At 44.4% G+C, this 25,896-nt stretch overlaps 1 protein-coding gene across 6 annotated transcripts in view; it reads left to right on the top strand.

Annotated features, from left to right (window-relative positions):
* Positions 1-25,896, top strand: part of NBEAL2 (neurobeachin like 2) — a 646,515-nt gene that overhangs the window by 192,417 nt on the left and 428,202 nt on the right. For 3 of the 6 annotated variants that reach the window (XM_069210919.1, XM_069210921.1, XM_069210924.1), the window contains exon 1: positions 6,800-6,916. The exons of the other annotated variants lie outside the window; for them this stretch is intronic. In XM_069210919.1, coding sequence (XP_069067020.1) covers positions 6,839-6,916 — 78 coding nt within the window. In that variant the 5' untranslated portion in view covers positions 6,800-6,838. Of the gene's footprint in view, positions 1-6,799; positions 6,917-25,896 lie in introns of those variants that run through there. 6 annotated transcript variants of the gene reach the window in all.

Below are 25,896 nucleotides of genomic sequence, written 5' to 3' on the forward strand. Positions count from 1 at the left end.
GTGGATGGCCAGGATGTTAAGTAAGTCTACCTGAGTGTCCTGCTTGTCTGCTTGAAATTGGATGGCTGCTGATATTGCGTCCATTGTTGCTAACAAGGCCTTCCACGAGTCGCCAGATGTTGATGGTGCTGCATTTACTTTATCCCCAGTTGTGTGGTCTAATGAGTCTTCAAGTTCTTCTAGTTGCTCTGGTTGCTCCATTGCCAAGACAGCTGGGGATACATGGGTGTCGAATGTTGTTGTAGTTGTTATATTACAAGATGAGCGATCTTTTCGTGGTGAGCTTGTACTACAGGTAGATCTCATTTTTGTTTTGTTTGTGATCTGAATGCCCAGAGGTGTATCTGAGCAGGTGTCTGAAAGGTCTATCAGCGGAATTCCTCAATTATGATACAGTCTGTGTCGTTCTCTACTTGCAAAGGATGTTTAGGAGGAGGAGTGCAGCACAGGCTCTCAACCCAGTTGTTCCAATTACTGAAGTTTAAAGTGGAAAAAGTATCATCAAGATAACATCTCTGAATTTCTGCGCTGATCATTACGCCGGTTTTATTTGACTGGGGAGTTGGTATATTGATTTTTCCCAGGTCCACACAGGCCCTTTCAATGTCCTGCGCAGTCTTTACGTCAGCTGCACATATTGTCTCTGGGTCGTTAGCAAGATCTATACCCATTAAGGTGCTGGTGGGATTCGATTCCTTCTTAGTGAGCAAGAAGTCTGTGATTTTGTATCCTGCTTTTTTCCCCTTGCATGGAGATTTGCAAGGTGATTTCTTTATTTGTGCCTGATTTGGCCATACATTCCTTTCTGTAGATAAATTTTTTGGCTCATGCTGGCCTTCCCCGGGGAGTCTTGCCTTTGCCTCTTTACTGCTTTTTTCCTTCCATGTGTTAATGTCATCCTTACTGCTACCCCTGGGTTGACAGGCAATATCTGAGTGCTTTCAACTGGTGATCGGTTTTAGATTATGTGTGTGCGAATCACGATGATCTATTTCTGGCTGCTTCAGCGCTGAAAGGGCGGTGTCCCGCCAAGTGCTTTAGGAAATTCGTGATCACTGGCTTGCTGCTAGTTTGCCAGTTGTGTGTTCTTTGTCCCAGGAAATCTAGGCTTTACAGTCTGAGGGTGCCTGGAGACCTGGGAACCGGATGTGCCTTGACTTGCCTTACGCACCTCTGTTACGTCGCATGAACTGTATCAGGGTGCCGGCTCCGAGGGAACACTGTGCGAGCGCTGACCGCCGCCCGCTCAAGCAGCGTCGCTCCGGTTCAGATTCCTGACTCTGCTTCCGCGTTACCAAACCGGACGTCCGCTGTCAATCACCCTCACCCTCACAAAATCACAACCACAACCTGTAAGGAAAAAGGTCTGCATTTAAAAACAAAAAAAAAAAGATTGCTTTACCAAAAGGCAATCACAGGCATGGTGGTCTGCTGACCCCAGCAGGCCACCATCCCTGTCATGGCTGTGATTCGTAGTGGATCATATATTGTAACCTACCTCAACAATAATCATGAGGTTGGTAGATTTGCAACTGACTAGGAATCACTTTTTCAAAACCAAAACTCTCATAGATTAGGAATTGCGATTTCCAAACTGCTATTTGGTGAGAATCACAACTTGGAAATCGCAATTCCTAATGTTGAACCATCTGGCCCTTTATCCGTTATACAGCCTGTACCACAATTGTTCTTATATGTAGACCTTTACAATCAATGCTCTTCTGAAGGTGACTCATCCAGAACAGAAAATAATGATGCAACCTGTGCTGCACAAATGGCACCCTACTACTTGTATGGCCCCCAGAGCAAGGCATATTAGTCACTGCTCTGCTCTGCAAAGATTTGTTTTTGAAGTTATCATTGATATTGTTATTTTTCATGAGATAAAGTACCTTCTGCCATACATCATAAGTGTATTGCAAGTGCCCAAGGAGTAGAGGTGTGCAAAATCTTGTAATTTGCTTTTGTGAAATTCTGGCCAATTACAAGTAATTGTGCAAAATTCACATCTTTCATTTTCCTCTGTTTGAGCACAAAATGCATCATCACATAAACGTTTGATGCAAGGATACACTTCACACTCAATAAAATGTGCAAATACAAAATCACCGCTACCAGCAGCTCTTATTCATTGGTTCCTGTGCGCTTGTAGTAAATTGTTCTTGTGAATGATGCATTTCATGCTAATTCTTTACTGTGAAAGGCGTGTAAATAAGTGAAATGGGATAATGGCATAATTTCTGGAATTTTGCATAAAGCAAAATTCCTAAAATTACGTGAATTACGCTAGCATAATTGAAATGTTATCCAGGCCTACCAAAGAGTTCCATGACTATATAGAGGAACAAAGCCAAGTGCTGGGATCAGTTACAGTTAGTTTTCACTAGGTTCCATGTAGCATAACACGTCCAGTGGAAAAGCAAAGGCTAAACAAATGTGAAATTGAAATACAATCTGAAACACTAGAAACTAATAGGTTTTTCATGAAGTCTTCCAAAACCAACTACAATTTTCTGCTTACCACATATTGGATTTCCAAAACCTATGCTGCTGAAGAATCCAGTAGAAACAGCAGCAATTCCCATACACAGATTACAGGTGAAGAGAGTGAATAAACCATTAATGGACTCAAACGCTGGCCTCACTGCTTTTCATAAGCTTTATTTACCCAGAATGTCAGATTGCTTAGTAGCTTGGGCCAGATGTACGAGAAAAGTGGTTTGCGATTCCCTATTAGGAAATCGCAAACTGCAATGTACAACAGTGTCTCGGACACTATTACTAATCCCAAATGGGTCACAAGGGACCTGCCTCATTAATATTATTTTTTAATATTTTATTTTTTAAGTAGAACAATTTATTTTTTGGTAATGCATCCCATTTTCCTTAAAAATGTGGTGTGTTCATGACCAATAAAGAACTAAACCATCTAATTTTTCTTAGCCATTTTCCTTGGGTGCAGAGTTTGATGATAAATTGAAAAATAACTAAATAAAAAAATTAATGCATTTGTACGGGCAGAACCCAGGCTTTCATCAGCTCTGCTAACAATAGCTCCGCCCTTCCTTCTTTCTACCCCTTTGACTTGTGGGTTCCAGATTTGATACCTGTTCTAGCACTTGCCCAATCCCACAGTTGCCCCGCTTCCTTGCCCTGCTTGGTCTCTACCACTGGTATCAGCAACCACATTGAAACTGCCTACCTTTTCTTGTATTTTCTTTCGGATCTCTTCACCCCCATAGGCGCACTCACCTTCCTACCACAGCGCAACCTCATTAACTACCTCTGTTGCTGTGGCCTAAAGCAGACACAGTTTATTCGGGGAAACTGCGGTTTTACTCCACAGCTGAACTGCAGTGCAGGGGGCGTTAGTGCTCTTTTTAATGGAATGCCCATCTGTTAGGTTGGCCAGATTTCGAAAGCCAAAAATCAGGACTTTTGCAAAAATAGAAGATGGACTCAATTAAGCATCATCCGAGGGACACAGAACGACAGCACTCATCAATATAGAAACACAGACGAGGCACTAAGGGAATAATAAAAAGTCTGTTTTTAAACCCAGTATCATACTTAATATTTAAATATCTTGCTAGTAAGGGCTGCTAACTAGTACAGCTTCCTAACACATAAAAACGTGTCTGCCCTCTTTGCAGTCGACCCTCACTGAAAACTGAGACATGACCCAAAATTGCTGGAATCTGTCAGAACAGCTCATGAAAAACCGGTGCTGCCCTATCAAAACTGGGGCACTTGGTAACCATACCCTCTCCTGCCCTCCCTGCTGGCTCGCCCTTCACACTCATACACCGGCTCCCACTTTTAAAGGATTGTGAGGCTTGGGCCCCGCCAGTAGTGCATGATAAGAGCCTAAGGGTTGGGCCTGGACCTTTCACAGTGTTTACTGCCTGTCAATGCGCAAGGCTCATGGATTGCATTTCCTGGGTGCTGCCTTTCAGAAAATCAAGGTTTGAAAAAGTGATCAACGTTTCTAAAGGGGTATCAAATACACATAAGGCCACGATTCAAAGCCATCTCTCATTTCTCATACTTGTATCACCCAAGCATGATACATTCAAAGCATAACATTGGCTTTATTTGCTAAAAAACCGACCCTTTTAAATGCACCAGACAAGCCCAAGCCTTGTTAAGAAGTGTCATTTTGACTTCTCCACAAGGTCATCTCCTCAATACGTGGAAAATATGCAAGTGCTTTACATTAGTAAAATAAAGTCAGCGTTCTTTTCATATTTCCAGTTGGGATAACTTCTAGTTTACTTATTTTATTACTCAAATAGTTAGTACCTCTTCAGGGCATCAATATGTAGGGAAAACATCGTTATAATGCTAGTAGACCGTTGCATGAGGTTTATCTATGAACATTTGCATTGTGGACGGTAAGTTTACATGCATATATAATGCCTTTCTAAGATTTTACTTTGCCTGTGACTGTAACGGAGGGCCAAGTAAGGTGTGAATTCGTCTTTCGATGAATTGATATTGATTCACATTGCTTTGTGCTAATTTTTCCCTATATTTTTATTAGGATGTGGTCCCTGCCTTCAGGGTTCAATGGATGGCTGGCTTGGTGTCCAGCAGTGACTGGCTGGCTAAAAACAAAATGATACATATGTTTTCTATTTATTGTTCTTGATTGAAGAGTTCTATAATTTCAGGGTCATTTCCATGGAACATCGTGCATGTAATGGCATCCTGTGTGGCAAACTCATCTCGCTTCTCAGCGCTGCTCATATGAACTGAGCTCCAGCAATATTTGGTGTACCTGGCTCCTAAGCACTCATACCTACATGTGAGATGCTGGGCTGGGTCTTGACTACTGTAGCAGGAGGGTTTGTAAGTCACACACCCTCTCCACCCTGTGCTTGTTTCTTCCTTCACTGGAGTGTTGAGAACTCCATTGAAGACAATAGAGCAGCTCTAGGCTTATAATGGCTGCTATAAGCATTCTGCTCCATGATTCCAATGTTTCTTTCTGTTACTCACTTTTAAATTTAGGACATTCTAGCCTTATTGGGTGGAATGTTTTAATATCCTTATAGCTCTTCTGCCTCAGGCTATACTTGTATATAAACGCCCCCCCACCCTAGTTACAGTCCCTCGCCTGCGGCTCGGGCCTATAACTCAGGTCCAGGGCCTTTAACAACCAATATAGACTTGGCAGCGGGCATCAACGCTGTGATATATGTTGTTCTTTATAATCTCTAGTTCAGATTTAACTCTGAACCTGAAGGACACAGTATGAAGGAGTCGGCACTGGTGTGGCAGTGTACCATTCTGACAGTGATAGGGTGGTGTGCTGTTCCTGCACTGGTTGGTGTCTAAGGAGCTGGTACTTGAGGGATCTGTGGGCCATTCTGGCACTGGTGTGACATTTTGCCATTCTTTACTGGTGGGCAGTGTAAAGAGCTGGCATCGGTGTGGTGGTTTCCCATTCTCTATTGGTTTGCAGGTTAAAGGGCTGGCACTGGGCGGACTGTATTCCATGCCTTCTGCAGCAATGGTCAGTGTAAGGGGTTGACACTGGCAGGACCGTGTGCCATTGTGTGCCGATGGTCAGTGTAAGGTTTTGGCACTATGAGTAGATACTGGGTGGGTAGTGTGCCTTCCTTTCTGTACTAGTCAGCAGTGCAAGGAGTTGGCACTGGCGGGCAGTATCCCAATCTGGTGCTGGTAGAGCAAGCAGTCAATCGTTGTGCAATGGGGGAGGGGGCGAATGAAGAGGCGCCATTGGTGGGACACTGAAGGTTGCACTGGTGGAGGTGTAAGGGGCCCGCTCTGATAAACAGCGTTAGGAGTTGTACTGTCAGGCCCAGTGGGGTGCGGGTACTGGTAGCGGGTGTGAGGAGCCGGCACTTTGGCGGATTGTGAGCATCTAGCACGAGCAGGCATTGTGTAAAGTCGACCATGGTGGGCACTAGTAGGCGGTTGGCGATGCGAGTGGTTGCTACTTGCAGTCAGTGATTCTGGCACTGGGGATTCCTGTGAGAAGCAGACACTGGTGCCAGGTGTGAGGACGGAGCACTAATGTGCGTGGGGGGCAGTACAGGGGGCGCTATGATAAGGTGCTGTGTGAAGCCGGTAGGTGCTGTAAAATTCCGGCACTGTTGGGGCAGTGTCAATAGCTAGCACTGGTGGACAGTGTAAGAAGCTGGCACTGCTGTGGAGGCATCGTTTTTCCGTTGCTTTGAAACAAGTCCTCATTCTAAGCGCCCCCAAGCACCTAGAAGTGATTTCGTTTGCACAGTGTGCTATGCAGGAATATTCCCTCCTATGTCTGGCCCTCTCTGATAGTGGAGACACCTGACCACCTTTTTTGTTATTGCTTTGAATACCCCCCTTTCCTCCCGCAGTCGTTACTGCTCCGCGTTTCCTTCTGTCGACGGGGTCGGGTCACGGTGCCCCGACTGCTCCTCCGTCGGGAGGTGGGCGCAGATACGCTGCTGGGAAGCGATGCTTGCTCAAAGAATGAAATGTTCCAGTGGTGGTTTTCTTGCGCAGTCGTTGGGGGGCGAGAGGGGGTGGGGGAGGAAGTGTCATTCTCGCTTTAAGTGACTTGGCATTTCCTGGCTCCTTTTTTTACTGGTTCTTGTCTCTCTTGCACAAGTGTGCAAGGTTGTCGGTTCCTCCCGTGTGATGATCTCCCCTGGCACTGACGCTTTCGCTGGGTGACCTGCAGGTTCTACCCCTGGCCGAGCGACGGAGGTCTCTGGGTGGTGTCGGCCATGCAGCTACATGCAGGATGGATAGAGCCCTAGGGGCTCGGTGGGTGCCCAGGGGCACTGCTGCAACATAGTCTTCTGCCAGCTGGGCTGTTCGGACAATGGAGGCACATGGTGGGACCCCGCGGATATCCGAGCCACAAGATGGACCCCAGCGACTGATGGTCCCTCCATGTCAGGTAAACACTCTGGCATATTGCACGGGTGGCAGGTCTAATAGAGGGCATTCCTCTTAGTTATGGGGTCTTTGGAGGGCACTATATGCTCTTTTGCCAGTTAAGTGTAGGACTTGTATGCTCACTTATAGAGCATGTGGTGGGCACCACCAGTGCCTTAAATAAAACTTACAATGGCGCGGTGGGCCCACTTGAGGGTTTTGTGAAAACGACTGCATGCATATTTATTGGTTCCATGAAGAGTGCTCTACATTCACATGTATGTACTGAGGTCAGTATGTACCTACGTGAAGATTCCATGCAGTGCACTGAATATTCACTAAAGATTACGTGGAGGTCAGTGCATGCTCACTTGAAGATTCTGCATAGCACAATGTATGTTCTCTTGACGATTTCTTTGATGACACTGAATACTTGCTTACATTTTCAATGTAGGGCTCTGTATGCGTGACTGAACACTTAAAGTTGGATCCTTGCCTCAAGGCTCCGTGTACTTCATTGTTTCACGTGGAATACTGTATGCACACTTGGATCCTGTCACTAGAGCTCCGTAGTGCAGCGTGAGGATGCCATTTAGGGCACTGGATGCTCACTTGAAGAGTCCACAAATTGTACCATTTGTTTGTGTGAAGATTGCCTTTGGGGTATGGTATGCTGGCTTGAAGCATTCTTTTTAAGGTACTGTATACTCGATTAATAATTCCATATTTGGCACTGTATTGTGGATTGAAGATTCGATCTGGTCTATATATACCAGCGACAAGATTTCATTGAGGGCGTTCATGCTCGCTTGAGATTCCAGCTATGGGAGTGTCCTTGTTGTAGTTATGTGGGGCATTTTGCAAACCCGTGAATATTATATTTGGGCACTGCGTGCTCTCTTCAGTCGTCCACGGTGTGGCACTGCACCAGTGCTTGTAGAGCCCATGCATGGCACTGTATCCCCCACTAACGATCCACTGTGTGGTATTGTGTACTTGCTTGAAGTGTACTTCAAGTGCACTGTCCGCTTGATTGAAGTTTCGATTCGGGCACTGTTTCCTTGCTTGGTGATTCGATGTAAGGCACTGTATACTCTTTTGAAGATTTCCCCCACCAGGCTTCTAATCTGCCCATTTTGGTGGTTCCCATAAGAATGCCTATTCGAATCTGCGGAAGCCCGCTGAGCATGGCGGTACCACGCAAAGCTGTCCAGGGTGGTGACCTAGGACGCCAGGGGCTCCAAGTGGCAGTCAGCCCAGAGATCCTGAATATGACCCCATTGCAAGGGCGCAAAAGGTCACGCAGCCGAGGGCCCCGGGTCTCACTGCCCCTATCCCTGAGAGCCCTGAAGTGCCCCGCAACTGGCCCCTGATAATGGGCTCCTGCGTCTGCTCCGAGTGATCTCTGTCGGTCCAGAGCGAGCCCTCGGATGCATCCGGGGTGGCCCCTGATAATGGGCTCCTGCGTCCGCTCCAAGTGATCTCTGTCGGTCCAGAGCGAGCCCTCGAATGCATCCGGGGTGGCCCCTGATAATGGGCTCCTGCGTCCGCCCCGAGTGATCTCTGTCGGTCCAGAGCGAACCCTCGAATGCATCCGGGGTGGCCCCTGATAATGGGCTCCTGTGTCCGCCCCGAGTGATCTCTGTCGGTATCTCTGTCGGTCCAGAGCGAGCCCTCGGATGCATCCGGGGTGGCCCCTGATAATGGGCTCCTGTGTCCGCCCCGAGTGATCTCTGTCGGTCCAGAGCGAGCCCTCGGATGCATCCGGGGTGGCCCCTCGCTGCACCAGAGCGATGTTTTGATGCTGCAGCAAAAGGAATCTCGTTTGTTTTTGGTAGCGACGTTATATATATCAATTTCTGCTTCATAGAAAACCTCATTCCATGAAAATGGTTTGGGTAGGATAACATTTTCAATTGACTCTGTGAGGGGAAGTTGTGTGAGTCATGGGATGGACCGTTTTGGGGCACCTCTTTTTGACACTCGTTTAAATTAGATTTTGTAGCTTAGGATGGGCTACCCAAAGGTAGTGTTGTTCTATTTAACACATCGCTTTGGAGGGAATTCCAATCCAAAAAGAACATTTTCAGGTGCTCAAAGTTTTTCTTAGCCTATCATTGGTGCTACTGAATGTTGGGGTTATGAAGTGCCAAAGGGTGCTTAGTCTTGAGTTCACCTCGGCCTCTTTCTCCCACACGTCCTATCTCTTGCAGGTTCTTTTTCATCCGTGCTTTCTCCCTCTGTCACTGTTTTTTCTCTCTTTCTCTTACGTTTTTCTCCCATTTCTGACATCCTCTCTTTAACTCTGGGCCTAACTTTGAGGGGAAACAATAAGCCCTGGTCCCTAAAAATGAATGCTGGTGCCCACAACCTGCAAACACCGGCACAAATTAGGCACTGGATTCCATTCAAAGTATGACATCCTTGTTGTCAAGTGTTACTGCTGCCCTTTTATATAGCATGTTGTTTCCCATGCAATAAGTGCAGATTTACGCTATGTACAAGTTAGCCCCAGGTGCTCCGTGCATATCATTTAAAAACAGCCACTGTGTAATTTGCTATTTTGGCATGTTCAACAATTCATTGCCTCTCAGTGCAAAAGTTGGTTAGAGGTGATAGAAGTGGTGACTTATTATTTCCTTCCTGTTTTCCTCTGGGCTCTGATTGGTTGGTACTTGCTCTGTGTACTGCTCTGATGCTGGGTGATGCTTTTACAGAAACCAAACAAGAGCTTCATGCCTGAAATGTTTTAATCTGAGAGTAAAGGGAATAAATAGAGGGCAACTCTGGGCACAGCTGTGGACACCTTTGCTGGAACGGGCACAAATCTGGGCACATATTGGAAAGGAATGGCAAATAGTCATGCTCCATGTTGGAAATTGGGTTACTGATTGGTGGATGTGAAAGCCCTACTAAAGAAGGAACCACAATCTCTGTCAGGGTGAAACACAAGCAAATCCCAAATTAACTTCTGCTTAACCCTCTGGTAGCTTTGCACAAAGCAGTCAGGCTTAACTGAGAGGCAATGTGTTAAATACTTATGCAACACTCCAAACAGTACTAAAGAAAAAACACAACATAAGAAAACTCCCACTAATTTAGGAATATAGAGTAAAAAACAATAAATTATTTGAGCCCAAAATGTCAAAAATCCAATTAGTAGAATCATAGACATGCAATTTTAAAGATTTAAGTGAAAATAGCACCCACTGTGTTTATCTGGTCACACTCGACTGGGACAAAAGTCACAAGTTCGGGCTGACCAAAATGGAGCGTGGGCTGGCTACAGGGACCAAGTTAGGCCTGTTGAACAAAAGTACTATAAATCCTAGTTGCAAGGTTTGCAAAGTCTCGTGCTGAGGTATATAGAGGTGTGTGTCACAGCAGGGGTTCAGAGGGGCTGAGCTGTAAAGTCCTTTGTCAGGCAGTGCTTCCAATGCAGAGTCTAGAGAGGTGATGTCATGAACTGTGTCAGTTCTGCTGTGGCCACAGATAGGCTAATGGAAGACCTTCAGGCCCACTTCCAAGGGTCCAGGCCTGAGGTGGCACCACATCGGGGGACAGGACTCACAGCCTTCAGGGTCCAGGTGCTGGGTTCAAGGTTGTTGGAGCCTGTTATGTACCGGAGGCTGTTCTGCCCCTGGATCTCTGATCAGAAGGCCAGTCAAATGGCCCTTGGAGGCAATTAGGGAATCCTGGGTTCAAGATGTAGGCCCAATCCTTCACTCATGCAGCAGAGCAGCAGAATAGCAGTCCTTCTTGCAGCAGAGCTGCACAGCAGTCCTTTTGAGTCTTGCACAAGTCCAGAGGTGTACTGAAGAATTTGGTCTTGGGTAGGTCAGGGCGGAGTTCACGAAGTGACAACAATTTTTTTGCTGTGCTATGCGGAGTTCCGCAAGTGGTGGAGTGCAGTAGGTCTTGCTGTTCGCACTGATTTTTAGTACTGAGTGTTTGTCCCACACTGAAACATCAGTGCAAACAGCACCAAGAGGGCGCTGCTTCTTTTCTGCCACTCAAGTAGATTTTCTACTTGAGCGGCAACTTCCTCAACGCAAACGGAAGATTTCTCAATGCAGGCGATAGCAATCATACGCAACCGCCCGCTTTAAGAAAACACACTGGGAGGTAGCGGTTTTCCTCTCTTGCGCTCGCCAACTTAATGCAGGCAAGTGCGCATGAGGAATAAACTCTGCTCCGCTACACAGAGTTTTTTTCAGAACTCTGCACGCTACGCAGAGTGGGACAAACTCTGCAAGCAGAGTTCACCGCCCACCCCTAGTCTAAGGGTCAAATATTTATAACTATGCCCACTTTGAAGTATAGAAGGTTCTTGAGGTTTCTACCTCCAGAAATGCTTGAAATAGACAAGTGTCAACCCCCTCCTTTGTGAGTGTGTTTAAGCAGAGCCTTTGTCTTGTGTAAGTGTGGTAGGTGACTGCTCCTCCCCATAATCAAGTCCGGGATAGCCCATCCTACCAACACATGGCCCTTTGTTTTACTGTCTGGGAGCAATCCACAAACGCTAACTACAAGCTACTCCTAGTCACATGCCCCAGTAAACAGGCTGCACCAAATGCTTGTGGCCAGAAAATGGCAACTTTCTAAAAGTGGCATTTTCAGAATTGAGACTTAAAATCCAACTTTATCATTAAAGTGGGCTTTAAGTTACAATTCTTTAGACACCAAACTTGAGATTACCACCTGCTCCCAGTTGAAAGTTATCACTTATTAAATGTAATAAGGTAACCAATGTTATCATATGTAAGAGGTAGGCCTTGCAGTATTTAAAAAGTAAGTTAATGGTTTTTCACTACCAGGACATGTAAGAGTTAAAAGTACATCTCACTTTGTAAATGATACCGAGGGGTATTATTATTATTATTATTTTCTCCTTTTAGTATTATGGCTGTATAATTGATATTTCTTTGTTTCCCTCTGGAATCTTATAACTAATGTTTTATGCTATTTTATGTATTGGTTAAGCATGTGGACCTCTTAGGAGTTCCAATTAATGAAATAAATAAACTTGAAACTTGAAATGCACCGCATCCTGGTCAGAGTCCAAAAGCCAGCAAATAAAGTTGGCAAAAAGTTGGGGGGAAAACCACGCTCAGGACGTCAGGCCCAGCACTGTAACATTTAAGTGAAGAGTTTAATGAGAATATGAAGATATTTAAAATTGTTTTTTTTTCAATTTGGTGACGGGCTTTTCTGGGTGGCAAGCATTTGTGCTTATTGGTGACACAAAATACTCTCTATGGTATCCATATCGACTGTCCTTGCACACTTGAAGAGGGCAAGTTCTTTGTTCGGAGTTATTTTTGGGTTGTAGGAACATGCACATTTTTTCTCGTACAGCCTTCCAGATGTTCTCCTACATTCTACGATTATTAGCTGTAGTTGACAGTTTTCTGCATATAATGTTTTGATGTTCAAATCTGGACTTCTTGTGTCTCTTTGAAGCAGTTTCAAGACAAATAGATTTCCAACATGCATCCAGTTTCAAAGTTGCGATCAAAAGGGCTTTAAATGTTATTTTCATATGTATCCGCCCCACCCCGGAGAGGCACAACCGTTTTGAGCACTAACAAGGGAATTGCAGTTGTCCATGGGAAGACTGTGCAGGTGCATCAGTAGAGGAAGACTGGAAACTCCACAGACTGAGATTGCCTAATGGTGGTCTATGCAAGACTAAGCTACAGTAAAACATTTGACAAACCTCTTTTTTTTGTAATTCGCTCCTATTTAGAGAATGGCGCCTGTTTGTGATTAAAATCATCACTAGAACTCAGGTTATGCTTTTTGCTTTTGCTGTCTCGTCTAATGACACGCATTCTCAGTAGATGTACAACTTCTGCTTTTGCCTGCAGTTGGCGCTGAAAAACGGATATTCTGCTTCTGGGGGGCCGAGCCTGTGCAATGAGAGTTCTGGATATGGATGTATTTTTGGGCCAACTAAGCTACTACACATGGGTGTGAAAAAATTGTCACCCTTGCCTTTATATGGCAGAACCATGAGCTTCAGGATATGCAGATATTTCCATGCGCAGATGGAAAATTTAACTATCACAGAAACCGCCAGGATGGGTAATCCCTGCAGTTGTAAGTTAAGAAATGGGCTGGGATAACCGGTGTTCACAGTTGAGAGGATCATGTGGTGGCGACTGAGGACCCATATCAAGTGAAAGCTTTGTATGTGCACCCAAACACTGAAAATACATGTTCTCCACCAGTGACAGCCATCACTCTATTCCAGTTAGGGTGATAATGTATCCCAAACACTCCTACATTTTCAGTGATGTAGGGGAAGGGATGCCTCCATGTTTATTTTTTCTTAAGCGTGTGCAGCAATAATTCGGGGAAAAAAGTGTTGTTTTACCGTAACCGTACATCTGAACCTGCAGTTTGTGGCACTGTGAGCAATAAGCAGTAGTAAGGTAGAAGAAATATTGAGACAGCCTGAAAATGTCAGTGTTTGTAGTTTTTTAAAGGGCCTTTTTTAGAATTTGTGATGAACTAAAATGTAGTAAATCTACCCGAGCTGCAGGAGTACATTTAGAATTGGAATTGGTATATTCAGGCTACAGACGCATACTCAATTCTCTCATCTGCCTTGTGGTGAAGAAATCCGAAGCGGCAGGAGAAAAGGGAGGCTTTATAACTTTTTTGGAAGTATGTCAATCTATAATTTGTAGTAGCAACGGATTTCATTTATCCTTACCACATTTCATTTTAGAACTCAAGCTTTCTTAGCAGTTGGAGGAAGTCTCCACAGTGCTGTACAGGTGGTTTCATAAAGTGCCCCTCCGAATCAATGGAGTGGTTTTGGAGCTAGATGACTCAAGGTTTTTTTTGTAACGTTAAAAACAGAAAGCTTTTCTTCCACAGGTTTGCTGGCCTCCCAAGTCATGTAAAAGACTCTTTTTCGTACCTAGCGCCCTATTTGGGAATTTCTTTAAAGACAAAACCCGCCTTTTCTGAATGAGTTAACCCCTTCGCTGCCAGGCCTTTTCCCCTTCCTGTGCCGAGCCTTTTTTTGGCTATTTGGGGCAGTTCGCGCTTAGGCCCTCATAACTTTCTGTTCACATAAGCTACCCACGCCAAATTTGCGTCCTTTTTTTCCAACATCCTAGGGATTTTAGAGGTACTCAGACTTTGTGGCTTCCCCTGAAGGAGACCAAAAAATCAGCCAAAATACAGTGAAAATTTAGTTTTTTCAAAAAAATTGGAAAAAAGGGCTGCAGAAGGCAGCTCGCGGTTTTTTCCTTGAAAATGGCATCAACAAAAAGTTTGCGGTGGCAAGATCACCATTTTGCCAGCCTTCAGGAACAGGCAGACTTGAATTGGAAACCCCAATTTTTCAATACAATTTTCACATTTTACTGGGACATACCCCGTTTTTACTATTTTTTGTGCTTTTAGCCTCCTTCCAGTTAGTGACCAAAATGGGTGAGAAAACAATGCTGGATCCCAGAAAGCTAAACATTTCTGAGAAGTAGACAAAATTCTGAATTCAGCAAGGGGTCATTTGTGTACATCGTACTAGTGTTTCCTACAGAAAATAACAGCTGAAACTAAAAAATATTGAAATTGAGGTGAAAAAAACAGCCATTTTTCTCCACGTCTTACTCTGTAACTTTTTCCTGCGATGTCAGATTTTTTAAAGCAATACAACGTTATGTCAGCTGGACTCTTCTGGTTGTCGGTTCATCAAGAAATCTAGGTACCCAGAGCCAATAAATGAGCTGCACCTTGCAATGGGTTTTTATTCTATAACGGGTATACAGCAATTCATTTGCTCAAATATAAATAGTAAAAAATAGGTATCAAGAAAACCTTGTATTTCCAAAATGGCCACAAGATGAGGTGTTGAGAAGCAGTGGTTATTTGCACATCTTTGAATTCCGGGGTGCCCATACTAGCATGTGAATTACAGGGCATTTCTCAATTAGAAGTCTTTTTTACACACTGCCTTACATTTGGAAGGAAAAAATGTAGAGAAAGACAAGGGGCAATAACACTTGTTTTGCTATTCTGTGTTCCCCCAAGTTTCCCAATAAAAATGGTACCTCACTTGTGTGAGTAGGCCTAGCGCCCATGAAAGGAAATGGCTCAAAACACAACGTGGACAGAAAACAGAGGTGTTTTTTGCAAAGTGCCTACCTGTGGATTTTGGCCTCTAGCTCAGCCGGCACCTGGGGGAACCTAGCAAACCAGTGCATTTTTTAAAACTAGACACCTACGGGAATCCAAGATGGGGTGACTTGTGGGACTCTGACCAGGTTCTTTTATCCAGAATCCTTTGCAAACCTCAAAATCTGACCAAAAAAACACTTTTTCCTTTCATTTCGGTGACAGAAAGTTCTGGAATCTGAGAGGAGCCACAAATTTCCTTCCACTCAGCGTTCCCCCAAGTCTCCCGATAAAAATGGTACCTCACTTGTGTGGGTAGGCCTAGCGCCCACAAAAGGAAATGGCCCAAAACACAACGTGGACACATCACATTTTTTCACAGAAAACAGAGGTGTTTTTTGCAAAGTGCCTACCTGTGGATTTTGGCCTCTAGCTCAGCCGGCCCCAGGGGGGCAGAAATGGCCTAAAATAAGTTCCCCCCCCCCCAGCCCCTCTGGGTAGCGACCCTTGTCTACGGGGTTGCTCCCCCTGACGTGACATTGGCGCAAAAAAAAAGATCCCTGGTGCCTAGTTGTTTCTGCCCCCCTTGGGGGCAGATTTACCTAAAATCGGCCGATTTGCCCCCAAGGCGGGCAGAAATGGTCTAAATACAATTTGCCCCCCAGGGGAGCGACCCTTGCCTAATGGGTCGCTCCCCATCTCTTAAAAAAAAAAAAAAAAAAAAAAAAAGAAGAAAAAACACCAAAAAAATTTGCCCTGGTGCCTAGAGGTTTCTGCCACCCCTGGGGGCAGATCGGCCTAATAACAATAGACCGGTCTGCCCCCGGGAGGGGGGGGCAGAAATGGCCTAAAATAAATTTGCCCCCCCGGGGAGCGACCCTTGCCTACGGGGTCGCTCCCCTTGCGTGACGTTGGCGCAAAAAAAAAAATCCCTGGTGCCTAGTGGTTTCTGCCTCCCTTGGGGGCAGATTGACCCAAAATCGGCCGATGGTCTTAATACAATTTACCCCTCCAGGGAAGCAGCCCTCGCCTAAGGGGTTGCTCCCCATCTGTAAAACAACAACAAAAATCCCCGGTTCCTAGTGGTTTCTGCCCCCCTTGGTGGCAGATTGGCCTAATTAAAATAGGCTGATCTGCCCCCCAGGGGGGCATAAATGGCCTAAAATAAATTTGCCCCCCAGGGGAACGACCCTTGCCTAAGGGGTTGCTCCCCTTGCGTGAAATTAACGAGAAAATAAAAACTCCCTGGTGTCTAGTGGTTTCTGTCCCCCTTGGGGCAGATTGGCCTCATAAAAATAGGCCAATCTGCCCCCAAGGGGGGCAGAAATAGCCTAAATATAATTTGCCCCTTAGGGGAGCGACCCTTGCCTAAGGGGTCTCTCCCCACCTCAAAAAAAAAAAAAAAAAGATCCCTGGTGCCTAGAGGTTTCTGCCCCCCCCCCGATCGGCCTAATAATAGGCCGATCTGCCCCCAGGGGGGGCAGGAAAGGCCTTAAAAAAAAATGCCCCCCTGGGAGCGACCCTTGCCCAAGGGGTCGCTCCCCTCATGCCAGTTTCCTTTTGAAAACTAAATCCCTGGTGTCTAGTGGGTGTTTTAGCAGCTGGATTGCTTGAAAACCGGCTGGTAAAACGCTGAGAGAGACTTCAAAGGGAAGGAAATTCCTTTCCTTCCCTTTGAAGCCTCTCCGGCCTCCTCCACGTGATCGGGAGAGAAATGCAAAGCATTTCTCTTCCGATCGCAATGGAACCTGAGCTTCCAGCGCGATGGGAGGAGGCCTTGTGACAATCAGCGCGCGATCGTGCGCTGACGTCACGTGGGGTGTTGGGGGTGGAAGGGGAAGGGCTTCCCCTTCCATCCCTGCCTTGGGGGGGAACCCCACAGAGAGAGCGCTAGCGCTCCCTCTGGGCTCCGTGCCCGGGACATAATGGTTACGTCCTGGGCACACAAGCACTGTGCCTCAGGACGTAATCATTACGGCCTGGGCACAGAAGGGGTTAATAAAGCGCACATTGCTTGACAGTTGATGTTAAACCCAGTGAGCCGGAGGATGAAGTCAGTCATCCAAGGTCATGTAGTGTGGAAGACTGGACTAGAACTCGAGTCTCCAGGTTTTAACAGTGGGCAGCTTAACCACTAGTCCGGTCTCTATCCCTAAATCACACCGTCATCTGCTACCGTCTTAGTCAATAGCCCACTCCATTGAGTGATTTGATAGAAAATCCCCCTGGACTGACAATGTGCAGGTCAGTTGTGGTCCATAATAGACGAATGACTCTCTTGGTGACTCCCACTGCATGTCAGTGTGAGCGAAGACATCAATTGTAACATTGGTGTCCAGAGGCCTACCAAATGTGTTTCAACAAGCTTCCCACATAAGAGTGTGATGACATGAAAGACATGCTTACAGATACTTGTGTTGTCTGCACCCACCTCAGCAGCCCCCAGAGTGCTTTCATTGCTTTGAACAACTCCTAAACCCCAGAATTTGCTTGAGGCTGGAGGTCCCTAGCAGCTGCAACTCAACATTTTACCTATCACTGTCCATCAGTGAACACCGTGAGGCTACAGAGGACCACTCTGTCCTTAACAATTTACGTTTGAGGGCAGATTGTTGTTTGTACAAACATTTTTATATGTTTGAAGAGCCACAGTTACTGCTAAATGTGCACATGTGAGTCTCAGTAAGGCTCCACTGCTGATCTACTGGAGATATTTTCACCTCATGGAACATCTGTGTGAGCAGCACGAGGGGGAAGATTTCGGTCATCAAGAGGAACTGGTATGCGTCGAGCTATTTTCTTTCAAGGCTGATGATTTTTTCCATCTGAAACCTCACACTAAGTATCTACTAGTGACAAATGTGCATCCAACGTGTATAAATGTATGTCATTTCATGATCGGGCAATGATTCATAGCTCATGCATGAGGTTTTGCTGCTAGATTTGTCACCTACTCTGTGGTGGTAGCGTAGATGCTAACCTTGCACCCAACAGAGCAACTGTTTTTTTAAAACGTTTTCAAGATGTGATGCTTTTGGTGTGATCTGTGGCAGAAGCCGATCATGCCTTTACTATGAGACTTGGGTATGGGGATTGCAAAACAGGCCTGTTCAGAGTGTGTACCCTGCGCACAGAAAGCTTAATTTGTACAAAATAGAAAAATTATCGCAGGAGCCCTAACATTTTATTAGGCGCCCGCCTTTGCTGCTGAAAAATGCCAGGGTTGCAAAGGCTGCTTAGTTTTGAATCTACCTCCCACCTTTTTGTTCCTCATCCGTATGAATGCGAATTCTTACTGATGAATATTCATGTATTCTGAATCTGCATAGAATTTGACTTGATATAGAAAATAATGCACGACTTGGTAAAGGTGCCTACTTGAGTGGCCGTCAGTAATCACAAAGTGTCCTTATTAATTGCTTAGTAAAATGAATTGATGTTCTCAGGTATAGAGTCATGTAGTAGTGTGTTATATTAATGATTACGTATTATGTATTTGCCTCTTAAATTGTAGGCCTTAAGTTAGCGAGGTCTTGGGCCTATTAGCACAGCCTCATGTTAAATTGTACCATTAAGATACTGCTGTGAGAAATGTTCGCTTGAAGAAATTAATACATGAATTGTTCTTTTCCACTGAGTTGACCAAACGCTAGCAAATGATTTTCTTTTCCCATAAGAACTGCTTGTTAGAAAATCGTGTAATAGTTACTGATACAATGTAAATCTTAGTGTGTGAGAAAGCAATGTTCCAAGGATCTAACAATGGGTTCACAGACTGAAGGACGGAGAGATACAAAATTGTTACCTGATGAGTCGGACGATGGGTGAGACATACGCTCTTTGACCTTCAATTCCATTCACACACACATGCTCACACATACTCACATTCACACTTACATACTCGCTCACTCAAACACACAATCACTCTCAAGCACACACCCAGCATGCATTTAAAAACATGCAGCCAGGGAGGGCCTTAGTCCAGCTAATTGTATTTTTATGACACTAATGGAGAATAATTAAACATTATATACTATTCGTGCAATAAAGAAATGAGAGAAAACAACATGAAAGGAGTGTCACCCGACGTCCGCAAGGACGTGCTGCCATTGTGCTCATGGCACTGATTTTGCAACCTCTGAAGCCAGGGGTCTCAAAGACAGCGCCAGGGGTCGGAAGGGGCAAGCCAGGGGACGCAGCTGCGACCCATAAATGAGGTCCATGCGGCCTAGGATTGCGGGGGGTTGGGGGGGCAAAATCCGCAACGTAAATCGACAACGACTTCCAGAGACACAAGTGACTGCAGCAGGGGATCGAACACTGAATAGCAGCGCCAGGTTGGGGTGGGAGGCATAGATGTGGCCTATAGATCCCCTCATATCTCCAGGCTGCATCCATGCAGCCGCCTTGCCGTTCAGTGGCACCGGTCACGTGTCCTCGGGTGGAGCGCAGGCGCCACGTGATTGCCACGTGATTGTCACTACTGAGACGAGAACAAAGGAAGTGGAAACTGTGAGTCTTTAGATGGCGCTCTGGCCCTACGATTCGGCCGCCTTATCACGGTGATGCGGCGAGATCCTATTTCTGGGAAACCGGACGCCTTTCTGTCAAGGCCTTCTGCCGATGACTGATAGATAGCTGGAGGCCAGCCTCGAGCTATCAGTGTTTAAATGACACAATGACGTGATGTTGATGACTGTATATAGCACCTCGCGGCACTGGAAGGTTGCCTTAGTGAGCTGAGACGGACGTAAAACGGACTAAACATGTAACTTTATTCACATGTACGTAGATGATGAATTCATAAATCGTCTTTTTTGTGGGTTGTTTAACCTTGGCATTCCGGGGCTATATAGATAGTTAGGAGTCACCGTTTACGCAGAGGCAGCATATCTGCCGTATATAAGAAGTCATTCAGTTTTTAGACTAAAACAGAGTGGATGAACTAAAACATGCCAGGGACGGACCGCTGAGAGCGATAGCAGGTTGTTTCTTGCTCACGCTTTTTGAAATGGCAAACCCTCCACGCTAAATTCACTAGATTAAGGATTACAAGAGGAGGATTTGTGGACTCACAAATCCGCCTCTTACAATGATTAATGGGTATCCTTTATTTGCTTATGGGTTTCACTTTGTCAAGCTCCTCGAGACAAGTCAATTTAAGGCGCTAGATCATGAAACACTGTGCACCAATACATACAAAATTTCGCAGTTTCCCTATCGGATCTCCTTCTATAACAACTTAACAATGTTGCTGGCAAACGTCTAGCCCTGTCAATACTTCAGCGATTGTTCATGTGACAAACTAATCTGTGGACTGGAAAAACTGTTATCATTGATATTTGGCTATGGATCGTGAAATAAGAACGTAGAATAAGTTACACCAAATGAAGTGATCCGGACTGAGAGAAGCCACAGGTGCAGCATCTCCTGAGTGCAGCATCTCCTGAGTGCAGTAACAGGTGCAGACTACTGGTTATGCTATGAAATGACAAGCCTGGAGATCCAGCATCTATTATTCCTTTCTTGCGTTACCCTGTTGCGTCACCCTGGACAAAGTTCCCATTTTCTCATTTTACATACTGTGCCAGAGTGTGTAGTTGGTACACCCCTATTAAAAATGGATGGGTTAGGGTTAGAAAGAACACTGTGAGGGTACAGTATCGATCACAAAGACACACTGTTTACGTAAGTAGTTCTTCAAATAAGTAAACCTTCCTAACTTTACAATAAAAATGAATATCTTTAAGTATTTCTTCAAATTACATATCATTTTTTCCGGCTTCATACTTACCTTATCAAATTAACCAACACATTTTCTTATTTAAACATGTACCTTCTATTAGAACTTGTACTTTTCTTACACAACTAAGATCTTTGGTATTTAATTCTAGGGAAAAAGTTCAGACAGCTTAATAAAAGATATTCCATTGACCTCAAAACTGTATCTTAATTTCTACAATACCTTTACAACGTGTACAATATCTTTACAATTTTGGAATGCTCCACCAGGCCACATTCACTGTCGGACTGGGAGATACCAAAACATATTCCATAGGAATGCCCCGCAGAAACCATCTGTCGTAAAGGTTACATGTAACAGGATGTTAGTTGGAATGTCACATTTTGGGTATTATTGGCTGGAAATCTTGATGCAAAGTATGTATTTGTTGGTATTTATGTAGCATAAGCCTCGGTGGGTTCATTGGTGCACTGTACTTTAATAAGGAGTGTCAGGATTTGATACAAGATTGTGCACATCCAGTGGAAACTACTTTAATGCTGCGTGGATAGCTTAATGGAAGAAATTACTAATGCTTGATCAAAAGCTGACAAATTAAAATATGTTTTGGTCTAATACAATTTATATTGTCCCTTCTGGATGGGTCAATTAAAAAAAAAAAAAGCTCAATTCCCCAGCAAAATGTTATATATTTGTAAATTCTCCATATCCGGAAGCTATCCATTTATTGTCAAATTTGATCTTGCACAAAATGTTGGCACCCCCATACAGGAGACCAGGTTATCTATTGCAGGAGTATCAGGACGATTTTAACTATGTCCTACTGTAATCTAAAGAAATAAATTCCGCTGTAAATCAGTAGGTTTAGTACCATACTTGTTAATAATACATACTATTTTGACTGTGTTATATTAGTCAGGATACAAAGCCTAACCTTTCGGGTGAGCATTTGATGTCCATACAGGCCATCTGAGCATGAATCACCTGCTGACAATGAATCACACTTTGGGGGTTATTACAACTTTGGAGGAGGTGTTAATCCGTCCCAAAAGTGACGGTAAAGTGACGGATATACCACCAGCCGTATTACGAGTCCATTATATCCTATGGAACTCGTAATACGGCTGGTGGTATATCCGTCAATTTACCGTCACTTTTGGGACGGATTAACACCTCCTCCAAAGTTGTATTAACCCCCTAGGTCTCTTGCCAACTATCATAGGAGTTCCTTGCTGTTAAACAGAAGATCAGGATTTATGTTTCCCGAAAGGGACAAAAATGTGTCTGTCGGAATTCTCAGTTGGCTTATTAATGGGACACAGTTAGTTTTTGTAGGGCTTGGGCTGACAAGGTCTTTTCCAATCTTGCATAAACTTCAATGCAATATCTATTGAGTTGTCTTTTGATTGTGCCTAAAGTGTTGCAGTCTAGAAGAGGGGTGTTCAAATGGGGTCCACAAGTTCAAGATCCAGAGACTGACCACCAACTCTGCAAATGATTTCTGTTTAACATTCATTTTATGTAATGTACATATTAGTTATGTACGTAAACATGCCATTACTGCCAGCCTTTCAGACCACTGTTGGATACCATTGATCCAAAATATAAGCAGGGCCACCAGAATCATGCAAATCTGCATTTTCAGCACACTTATGGGTTAACCGTACGTGCTATATAGTGCATCATTTACAGTTAGCAATAAACATTCTTTCTAGCTCAAACAGACCAAAATCTTCTAATAAGCAAAAGATCACCTGAAATAATGCTTCTCAGTGATATGGGTGACAAACTAGTAGTAATAAGGTAAAAAGGTAGAAATGTGTGTGAAAATGTTAAAAATACTGTAATAACACTGCCTGAAAATGCGCCACATTATGTCCCAAAATTTGCCTTTTCGTGCTGCATAACTTAGTCAACTTTGCTGTTTAATTTGGTCCTCCATTGCAGCACAATTCCAGTGATCCTGAATATAAGTAATAGCAACGTGCATAGCTGGGGAGATTGTAATATAAAAAGTTCCAGCTTAAAGGGAGCGGAGCAGCCAGTGTTTTTCACTAGCAAAAGGCTTCCCTGGAATGATTTGTCTAAAACCGATGTAGCGAGTTGGGAAGGGGAAGTGATAGTTCCTCTTTATCAAGGAGTGGTCTTACCGCATTCAGAATACTGTGTTCAGTCTTGGCCACTGTTCTATAAATAAGAATATACTCTAAGAAGAAGTCTGAGAAGGTCAAGCTGGAGGGTTTTGGATACTGTGATGGACTGAGAGGCCTTAACTTGCGCCTTCTTTAAGAACAAGCATTGGCAAAGCCAATAGGTCTCCTCTATGCAATAAAAAAAAGCACTATGAGGCATTCAGTGTTAACGTTATATCTCTTTTTTAACAGTTAGGCCATGCTGCATAGAAGCCTTGCTGCTGTCCACATTACCAAAACAAAGATTGACAGAGCCAATAGATTTTGCTTAGGAGAGACTGGTTGCCTTTGCCAATGCTTAGGAAAGAAACACCAGCAACAGTTGTGTCATGTTGTTTGCCCCTTGCCCTGTCAGAAAAGAAAAAGCACTAATAGGGTCAGGGAAAGGGGCGAGCCATGACAAGGGTGGGGACAGGAGTATGTGGCAAGCAACGACAGAGGGAGAGTGCGAGAGGGACAACAATAGGAGAGGGAGGGAAAGGGAAGCAAGCAGCAGGATGGGAGTGGGGAGGGAGGCAAGAAAAAAGGATGACGGAGGGAGGGGGTGCAAGCAACGATGAAGGGAGGGGGAAGACAATAACTATGGGAGGTGGGCAGGTGCAAGCAACAATGGGCATGCAACGATGACGAGTAAAAAGTACCTGAATCTGAAGCGACCAGTGAAAAGACACTAATAAAGCAATTCATTGGTACTTGGTCCATGCTCCATCGAAAGGACAAACAAAAGAAAGTGAAAATGACAGACACAAACTTACCAATGAGAAGCAAGGAAATGAGTGAGGTTGAAGTCAACCAGTAGTAAGTAATGGACGAGCTCTAAGCCCTTCCAAGGTATGCTATAGTGCCTTTGCTGTCTCAAGTGAGACCTCAAAAGCGAGATAGAAAGCAATACAATAACAAACTAGTGCAAGAGACCACGGTTTAAAAAGAGTGCAAAAGTATTGCAGGTTAAAATGTGTGACTTATATTGTAGCCATCTCAGCAGATGGTCATCTGTAAACTATGGTTCCATCCCTCTCTTCCGATTCTCACTATGTAGCAAATGGCACCACCTCCTTCCAGGAAATAGCCATTGCAACGCAACAGTACCATTACAAGGCGGGTACTGTTACCATGGGTAACCTTTACCACACAGGATTTTACAGCGACTATACCTTTACCACGCATGCCTTAACAATGAATTTCGTTGTAAAGGCATAAATGGTAAAGACATGTGCGTGATAAAAGTTTTTGCTAGTAAAGGTAAGTATTTTGCAGGTAAGCATTACGTGTTTTTATATCTATCTGTCTATCTATCTTTCTATGCATTAGTAACATTATTTATTTATGGTTTAGGGTGGCTATGGGTTTTTGGGTGGCAAGGGATTTTTTTTTCGGGTTTACAGTGGGTATGAGTTCTGGGTGGCAAGAGATTTTTTAAGGTGGGTATGGGATTTTGGGTGGCAAGGACTTTTTAGGGTTTAAAGAGGCTATGGGTTTTGAGAGGAAACTGATTTTTTTAGGGTTTATGGTGGATATGGGATTTTGGGTGGCAAGAGGTTTTTTTAGGGTTTAGGGTGGGTATGGGTTTTTGGGTGGAAGAGGTAATTTTAGGATTTAGGGTGAGTATGAGTTTTTGTGTGGCAAGGATAATTTTAGGGTTTAGAGCGGGTATGGGTTTTTGGGTGGCAAGGAATTTTTTTAGGGGGTAGGGTGGGTATGGGTTTTTGGGTTGTGGGTTTGTGTGTGTATATATAAATATATATATATATACATAGGTTTATACTTAACTGTAAAATACTCACATTTACTTGCACAACCTTTACCACGGATATGCCTTCATCATTCATGCCTTAATTTGTTGTAAAAGCATGCGTAGTAAAAGTATAGTCATTGTAAAATACTGCATGGTAAAGGTTATGCAAGGTAACAGTACCTGGGATGTACCGGGCGCTTTGAAAAAGCACGCGTGGTAATGGCATGCGGGGTTCCATCATACAACCCCTCCTACCACATTTCTATTTGGCACTATTGAGTAGAAAAAAAAATCTGATGGTCGGTACACATGTGTGCTTCTGTACCATCTTCCATGCATTCTGAATTTTGCTATTTCTGACCCCTGGTTCCGTGGCTGTTGTAGACTTGGGATCTAAGGCACCTTGCATTTGTCATACCCAAAATACATAAACAAGGAGCCTTCCCCCGGGCAGGCCTTTAATTTCAGGCATCAGGTCTCCCACAGAATGCCTTACTGAATATGTTGACATATTCCTACAGCCAAATGTATGTAATTTGCCCTCATTTGTCCAGGACAAGAAGGACATCCTGAATCAACTCTGAACTTCACGTGGACTGAGGACTGTTGGTTTGTGACTTTAGATATAGTCTCTCTGTACATTTCTATTCCTAAGACTGAGGATTTACAAGCAGTGCAGTGCCTTCTCTTCTTAAGAGATGCAATCTTACTTGAACACACCAATATGTTGATTGACATGATCTCCTTGATACTGGACAACAATGTCTTCATAATGGCACTTGGTTCCGCCAATGCAAAGGCCTGGCAATGGGCTCTAAATTCTCTCCCTCATTTGCACATCTAAACATGGGATGGTTAGAGAGATATACATTTGGTCAAAATGCCCGCCAAGGCTTATCGAACATGTGGTTTTCTGGGGGAGATACATAGATGTCATTTGGACATGGAATGCAGACCTATTATCTGAATTTGTCTCCTTTCTTAATAACAATTCCTGAAACATTATTTCACTCACCAGTTCAATCAAAAACAGCATACTTGGACGTCACTCCCTATAGCAAGGATGCCAGGATTCTTTCTACTCTGTACAGGTAACCCACTGCCTGCATTTCTATTCTCCACGCCACTAGCTCACATCCTAGGTCTCAGGTACACTCCATCCCCTGTGGGGAAATGACCAGACTTGGGCGTAACTGCAG

Source organism: Pleurodeles waltl, chromosome 10, assembly GCF_031143425.1.
Source record: "Pleurodeles waltl isolate 20211129_DDA chromosome 10, aPleWal1.hap1.20221129, whole genome shotgun sequence".
Taxonomy (NCBI): Eukaryota; Metazoa; Chordata; class Amphibia; order Caudata; family Salamandridae; genus Pleurodeles; species Pleurodeles waltl.